An 8440-nucleotide genomic window follows, 5' to 3' on the forward strand; every position below is an offset into this window, starting at 1 on the left:
CGGCTGAGGACGGGAGAGTGGTGCAGTGGTGGTAAAGTACAAGAGCTAATGAAGCCTCTCCCACTGGACAGGTAGTCCTTCTATGAGGCCTTCCTGTCATTAACCCCTCCATAGAGCACCAGGCTGTCAGGCACTAGGCCCATGGGGGTAATCAGGCTTTAGGCCTGTGGCACTGATAGGCGGGCATTAGGCCTGTGCTGCTGTGAGTGACCCTGGGCAATAGGCGCAGGTCACATAAAATGGGGAGGGGGGGGCGCCGTTTCTCGATTTACCCTAAGCACCAAAACCCCTGGTTACACCCCTGGCCACAATCATTAATTTTCTGCACTCCCACAAACAGGCGGCACCATTTCTCCAAACATTCAGGAAAATCAGGACTGTCCCTCCTAAATCGGGACAGGTGGGTGGAATGATGAATCTGACTGTTCTTCACCAAATGGCTGATAGCGAAAAAAAAAAAAAGGAACCACAAGCAGAACAAAGGAAGGTTACCCAGACAACACCCTAATTTCCATGATCATATGCATTATTTCCCCACATAATAGATATATCGGAAAGAGAAGAGAAGAGAAGTACAGTATAACACAGTCCCGGGTTACTTCCAGTAAGTAAATAACTTTCTCCCCAGTTGTGTAATGTTGTCAGATTGAGAGAAACAAGGAAGACGACATTGTCAGTCCCCAATAAACTGCTGCCACCCGAATAACACTCATTGCTGATCGGATGCCTCACTCTGCTATTAAAGAGGGCACATCGCCTACCTGTGATTCAATGCAGTGCATTCATCTTTCAGCAACTAGTGACCAGGCGGGGGCATGAGGCAACCAGTGCCTCCTGCCTCAATGATGTCTTTAGGTTTTTGGAAATAAACCGGCTGGCCATTGCTTCTGCCCCACTCTGAGTATAGGTGATGGACCAACTTGAAGGAAGAACAAGAGTTACCAATTGTCCTGTAAGATGAGGAAGACCCGTGAATATCGCGAACACCAGAGAGAGAGCAAGGAATTAACCCGGAGATGACTTACCCGGCGCAAGATGGTCGGGAACATGATACAAATCTCACCATGAATATCCCTCAACAAATACCGATGAGTAGAATTAAGTCAGCGCCCCCACGCCACTCGATGTTTGCTGAGGTTGGCATAGCTTTATCATGGGGTTGCCCTGTATACTTGCCTGCGGCTCCTGAGAGGTATGCAGTATATGTATTTGCACCCATGTCTATCTGCATTATTGCAAATTTCACTATACATCATACTTACCTACGCTCTTCGAAGTTGCCGGGAGGCTCCTGAATTTTCGGATAGCCTCTGTCCTCCCCCCCGCTCCCCTGGAAGAGTATCTGGGCATGATGGTGAGATAATCGGGGGGGAATCGCGGCTCCGTATGGAGGAGGTGGGGCTAAATGATCGGAAATATCTGCTGCGATACCTCCATAGTACATTCAGGGAATACTAAATATTTGCCGGGAATAAATAGCCCCCAGAGTATGAGATCATTGGTAAATGTGCCCCTTAGTCACACTCAATTTCAAAGTCGTCCTGGCTGACGTGCTTTATAAATACTGTATGGGGACAGAATCTTGGTGATGACGCCATTGTATGGCGCAAGGTAAAGGTGTCTCAGGGGTCTTGTTACTAAGCAGTGTTAGGAAACAGGAGTGATAAGGTACCAGCCAATCAGCACCTAACTGCCATCTCACAGGCTGCGTTTGAAAAATGACAGTTGGGAGCTGATTGGCTAGTACCTTATCTCATTTCACTCTGTCTTCTCACACTGCTTAGTCAATAGACCCCATAGACTCCCACTGGAAGGAAAGTGTCACACTGTGATATTACTGACAAGACATGTTGCCAGGTATTTAATGGCTGCAGAGCTGGACAGTGAACGCACCCAGCTGGCTGACACAAAGCTGAGATCCCTGCTGACATCACTGTACAATGTAACGAGACACCTATAGTACAGGTGAGTTCTGTAGAGACTGACCCTAGGTGTGAAATGCAGAGAAGAGCCACCACCACAGGTAACCTGATCTCCTGCAGAATCTCACCTGTGACCAGGTAGCCTAAAGCACCCCGCATCCCAGTTTCCAGCCAATCCGTGAACGAGTCAGACTCTATAGCAGGAGTCTGGGTGGGACAAGGGTGGGGTCTCCTGGTGGAAAAAAATGTAAGAACACCACGTAACTCTCCCTGTCTCACAGTATCGGGTGTGAGTTTAACTGTTACATGTCTGACGTGGCCACAGACAGGTGAGCACTTCCTGCAGGATAGATGTGCTGAGATGGACAGGTAGACAGCCTTAAGGATACGTCAGGTATGGTGTGAGGTCTCTCAGGCCACAGGGGGTTAATACTCCATGGAAACTGGAAAGACAACATTTTTTCATGTATATGAGGAAGGAAAGTCCGCCCCTCACACAGCTCATCCAGGCACGATTTAGGGTAAATCCACAAACAAGACATTCACCGTCAGATCTACAGTGAATTTTATTTGGCCCTGACCTGCAGAGCTGGCACTCTAATTAGCAGGAGACGCTACGCTGATAACCTGGGGTACTGTGCCCATCCTAGCCAAAAGGCAGTATCATACAGAAGTCTTTTAACTATTGTCCATGCCTTCAGGTGCTGACCAGCAGAGCTGACATGATTCTATCTGATTACTTGGTATTGAACCTGCTGGAATTCTCACCTGGACGGAGCTTTAGTACTGGGAGACCTGCTGGAAGTGACCACTCAGTGTTGTTATACTGGAACAGCAATACCCTGACCCAGGGAGCAAACACTCTCATCCACAGTCTCTACCAGGTGTCATTCACTCTACCTAAATCTTCATTGCTCAGCTTCAGTGATATTGATACCTGACATTTCTGTGATCCTAACCCACAGAGCTGACAGTCACATCTTGCTGGGATTTGCATTATAGTTGGCCGCAGAATCAAGTCTCTGTCTGATCAAGATAATTTCATTCATTTCAGCTTTTACTACGATTGGAAAAGGTGAGTTCCTATAATGTTACCTATTTCCACGTGAATGATAGTGGGATGGAACCTTCATTATCAGGGGTCATACAAAGCCCAGAGCAGCACATACTGTCACACTATGCTTTCTGTATAAACAGTCCTTAAGGCTCCTTTCACACCGGTGACTATTGTGGCAACTACAAGCTTAATAGGGTTTGTGCTACAAACTGTACACTTTGTTTATACTGATGACAGATCTGCAACATTATAGCTACATTGTATCTCAATACAGCGATACCTCCCAGCCCACACTGTGGCCGCCATTCCCATAAGTTCCAGACCGTTAGATGGGTGCATGGACATACACCTATCCCTAACACATAGAAGGGTCTTGGGGCACTGCAACTCCAATCATAGCCTACTCACAGAGCATTGTTATAATGATTATGTTTTGTATTTAAAGATATATTTTATTGCCCAATGAATGAGAAAATACACAGGGAAACTGAATATTTTATACAGCATAGGATGGGTTGCAGTGTACAGTTTAAAGTATTGAAACATAGGGACATTTCAAGGGACAGACATTTCCAGGGATAGATCTTTAAATTGGAGACCCCAACAACCAAGGGCAGTTATCAAACATTAGCAATTATACTACGTCTCAATGAAAGTGTTGGTATATTGTAAACTCAGACTCTCAGTACAATCAGGGGACTATGTACTAAGCCTTGGAGAGAGATAAAATGGACGGAGATAAAGTACCAACCAATCAGCTCCTAACTGTCATTTTTCGAACACAGCCTGTAACGTGACAGGAGCTGATTGGTTGGTACTTTATATTCATCCACTTTATCTCACTCCAAGCCTTAGTACATAGACCTCTAAATCTGTAACCAAAATAGTGACTTTGTATGGGTCTGTGCAGCCAGGAGGAAAGCTATAACCCCCACACTCACCCAAAGCTTACCAGTGTTCACACTAATCATGTGCTGTGGGACCATGTCCAAAAATTTGCTAAAAGCCATCAACGAATCTGATGAAGTGGTCAGACGTCCTACGTAACGCATCAATATACCGAAATTGTATACTATACTTTACTAAAAAGACTTTGAGACCAATTATAGGCTTCCCAGGTAACATATAAAGAGCCTTTTCATTCCTCTATTTGTCGTTGAATTTGAATACATAGATCCTACATTAATCTGGTTTAACCTGCACCTAGAAGAATTGTCTTCCTCTTATATCTGCTTTATCTGCCTAGTGCGTTACATGACTTAACTAATTCCTGCATGGATGCATACAACCCAACTTTCCCAATTCACCAGCCTTAATGAAGGTGGAGATTGTACTAAACTGGTAGGAGCTTCCTAGAAATGCATGGAAAGTGGGAATGTTTGAGTGGGCCTTATATTGTTCTGGTGTTGCCTTTGTAAATGTAGGGAGATACCTGATTGCTATACTTACCATCATATTAGTGGGACACATCAGTGCTATTGCACGTTGAGGACAGCATAGCTTCATTAACCCATTTATTCTCTCCTAGATGGCGATGGTCACTGGTCTCATCCCGATCCTCCGTACAGCTCTAGAGGCCACCACAGACTATGCCGGGAGGACAATGTGGTTTGGTTTTGCAGTAATCCGTCTGCTTGCTCTATATGTGTCCGAGATGCCCTGGGGTAAACTGGACCTGGATTTCGAATGTCGTGGCAATGGTACCTCAGAGTTTTGCCGGAAGTCTTGTTTCAGTAACCACTTTAATGTGCCGATCGTGTCCCTGTGGAACAGTGCCTATGTCTTCTTTGTGGCATCAGTTCTCCTCATGGAGCTTTTCACCTCACAGCTCCGGCACAATCTCACCAAGGCAACCCTGAAAAAGAAAGCCGACCATCCTGATGGACCCTTGATCGGGACTTGGGCTTCAGATTTGGCCCACAAGGATTTGGTGCTGGACTTTCACCACCAGAGGACGTTACTTGTTCTCTACCTGTTCTGCATTCTTATGCGGCTGATGGGAGAGCTGATGTTCTTGTACATCCTGTTCTGGTGGCACCTGCCTCTAGTGTCCAGCGACTCCTACGACTGCTCCACTGAGCTTTGTCCTGGGCCCTTCAAATGTGTGGTGAGATTCCCAGCGGAGAAGCGGATGTCCCTCTATCTCCTCGGCATTCTCTCCCTCATCCTGTCTCTGGTGTGTGTCGTGTTTGGACTCTATAGCATCTGTCACTATTTAGCCACTTGCCGAAGCCGCCATGATGAGTGCGTGTGAAACTCTACACATACTAGGTTAGGATGCACAGCCAGTCTTTGTTTACAGATGGGAAATACTTCACTAACTTTAGTCCGTGAATCTATTAGCTTGTGTAAATTTAACTTCTGGAAATTCCCAACAAACTTCTGCTCTATGAATTAAAGACCCTTCTCTCTGGGCTACTTCAGGGACACTGTAGGCATCACTTGGTCAATCATTTGCACATATAGGGGCTTATTCTGAAATAGCAGTCAGTAGCGCACACAGCAGCGTCTATTGGCGGCCGCTCATCTGTGATGATATGCAAATGCTGCTACAAATTCCTCCCCTTGTGTGCATCCGTGCGGTCTAATGTGCGAGGACTGAGACGCCCACCTTTAGCGCCCGTGCACACTGTAATACCAAATGGTTGCATCCTTATTTCTAGCCAGGCACCGGCCAGGAGCGCCCATCACTGTCCCGCCACCTTTCTGATACCGTCTGACCCCATTGCAGCAGCGGCTTTGTCCGCACCCTCTGTATGACGCAGGCGTCGTGGGACTTTTTAGAAATATAATGTGACTCTAGATCAGGCTCATACTGTGTTATTGACCATTTTGTAACACGATTACGGCCTTAAGACCCAATAAAAGCTGAAATCACAAAGGTTCTTCTGATTATTAGGATGTACCAGAAAGTCAGACATCACCTCCCTGCAGTGAGAATATAGGAGGGATCCCGGGCAAGCATTGCGTTTCTATGGCGATAGCGACTCTACTTTAGTAATTTTTCGCCAAATGCATTTATTGTAATGCATGGATAGTACACAATGTATACAATAGAATATATGCAGGAACTGCCACTTTAATTAACAGTCACTAGAACGGTTTGGAAGGATTTAAAACAAAAAGTTTTTTAACACTGCTTTTATTTTGTATCGCCACCTCCTGGCCAAAGGCGGCACTGCAGCACTTTTCATTTCTATTTTATTTTTAATTTAAATAAATGTTAGTTTTTATTGTTTTTAAATGAGAATAAATGGACGGAGGGTACAGGGAATAGTGGTGGGGGAGTGGGGAGATAGAGCAAAGGTCAGGGATAGGCAGATCCCAGACAGTCAGTGAATACGTGAGAAAAGTCTGTGTCATAGACCACAAATGCAATATGGGGCTCATTTATCAATAAATATATGCAGCTTATTCCCAGAAACAACCATTTTGTGATGTTAATAAAAATATGTTAAAACTGAAGTGTCATCTCTGAGTTTTAGATTTTATAGGAATACTTTCAGTTCAATGTCTATATTCAGACCATAAGATTCTAAGTAACTAAGGTTTTCAGTAAGTATATCCATTTTGTATCTTTCCTCTTCATAGTCTGGATTATGGGGCTGATTCAGACCCGGACGCTATTTGCGGCCGCTCGCTCTCAAAAAGGGGCCGCCTATGCAAAACATGCGCTCACTCTATGCGGTGTAAGGACGCCTCTATGTCTTAGCGGGCGAGGGTTTATTGCGCTCGCAAGTGTTATAAGATGCCCCCCTGCCGCTCGCAACAAACGTCATCTCCGGGAAATGCAGGATTAATCGGGACCATTGGAGCTGCTCACAGCACTTAAGGTAAACCTAACCTCCAGCAAGCAGTGCGAGCAGTTCAGGGAAAAATCATCCAAGCCACATGTTCAATGACGCTACTTTGCTAATTATGCACACCCATTAAACTCCGTTCTGACGATCGGGCACGCCTGCGTTTGCAGCACCACTCCCCCGTTCACAAGCACCTTCCCCTGTTACCACCCACAAACGGCGCTATCTGTCACTCAAACTAGCGCTCACTCCTTGTTTTACGAGTGTATGAATTCACATCGCACAGACTGGTTGACGCATGCGTATTTAGAACCTTACGCATGCGCAGACGGAAAAACATCGCTCAGAGCGAGCGGGCGAACGCGTCTGAACCCTATGTCTTCTCCTCTCCAATTAGGTCCGATCTTCTGGATGCCAATACATTTTAGTCCTCACAACCTAATATACATAAAATGTACCAATCTTCCTCCTTTTTTTTTTATATATATTTTTTTATATATTACATTTTTTTTTATTAATTGTTTTCTTCACAATTTGTTTTATTTTAATTTTTTTATGTTTTTTTGTTTTTATCTTCTTGGTTTTATTGTTTTTTTTATCTATTTTATTTTTGAATGCATATCAGTTTCTTCAAAGAATATTAGGATTACAATATCCCAAGCCCATATATAGGACCCTTTAAAGGAACGCATGCTTCCCGCTGTTTTCCTTGGACTTCCTGTTTTAGTTATACAATTTTTCAATAAAGTTTTTCCTATTTAAAATCAAATCCAGGGGTACAGTCAGTATAGTACCAGGTCACTTCTATATACACTGCAGAAAGCTTTCCATCAGGGAGCAGGGGGGGCGTATTTTTCTATGCCAATTCTTCCAGGACCCCCCTGATTGGCTGCTGTAGCAAAAGGGGGCGGGGAGAGCAGGGAGGGGGCGGGGAGACAGCTGCCTTCTCAGCTCTTCTCCTCTCAGAAGGCTCATTATGCCGTTCTGAGATGGAGAAAAGATTTTTAGAAGTGAAATGGAAGGCTGAGCTTTCCGTGCTTCTATGAATCGCTCTCCCCATACTACTGAATGGGGAAGCGATGTCTATACTAATCAGGGGCACCGCTGGGGGAATCTGAGATTTTTCCATGGTGACCCCTTCTCTGAATTGGATAAAGCAGTGAAAAGCCCTGTTATCACTAATAAAGGGTGTCAGGTTGCGGCCTAGGATCGGCCGTTACTCACCACAGCGCCGGCTTCCCCATATCCCTCGGGTGGTCAGATGTCAGGTGCGGTGGCGGCGGCGGCGAGTGACGCGCTGAGCATTATGCCTAAGAGCCCTGTGAACATCCATGAGCTGTGCCGTGTCTTGGTTACTGTGGTTGCCGTCATGGACGCAGCCATGACAGTCTTCATCACCTGACTACCCTTAACCCAATGGTAGCGGTCAGCTGACGCTCTCCAACAATGATCTGCTATCTCAGGATATAAAGCTAGTCTCCAGACAGCAGGAAATTGCCTGTGCAACATTGTCACTACCTTGTGTATACTTTCCGTCACCTCGTTCCAGGTTCCCTTATCATGTTATCCTCGAGTCTCTAATGCCAACTCCTTGTGCAACAGTGTGTCCAAACATCTTGCCTGTGTGCCATACAAGTGCCATCTCCTTGTGCAACAGAGCG

General features: G+C 45.5%; 1 protein-coding gene across 1 annotated transcript; it reads left to right on the forward strand.

Annotated features, from left to right (window-relative positions):
- The first annotated feature begins 2160 nt into the window (after nt 1-2160).
- Nucleotides 2161-6444, forward strand: LOC148476916 (gap junction beta-3 protein-like). Its single transcript, XM_088457467.1, has 2 exons — nt 2161-2997; nt 4508-6444. The coding sequence occupies exon 2, from the start codon at nt 4508-4510 to the stop codon at nt 5231-5233; it is 726 nt and encodes a 241-aa protein (XP_088313593.1). The 5' UTR covers nt 2161-2997; the 3' UTR covers nt 5234-6444.
- Nucleotides 6445-8440: the final 1996 nt, after the last annotated feature.

The sequence above is a fragment of the Taudactylus pleione genome, unplaced genomic scaffold, assembly GCF_031769625.1.
Source record: "Taudactylus pleione unplaced genomic scaffold, aTauple2 ptg000762l, whole genome shotgun sequence".
In the NCBI taxonomy this organism is placed as follows: Eukaryota; Metazoa; Chordata; class Amphibia; order Anura; family Myobatrachidae; genus Taudactylus; species Taudactylus pleione.

Coding starts and splice junctions, on each gene's coding strand:
- LOC148476916 (XM_088457467.1), top strand. CDS start 4,508: ATGGCGATGGTCACTGGTCTCATCCCGATCCTCCGTACAGCTCTAGAG.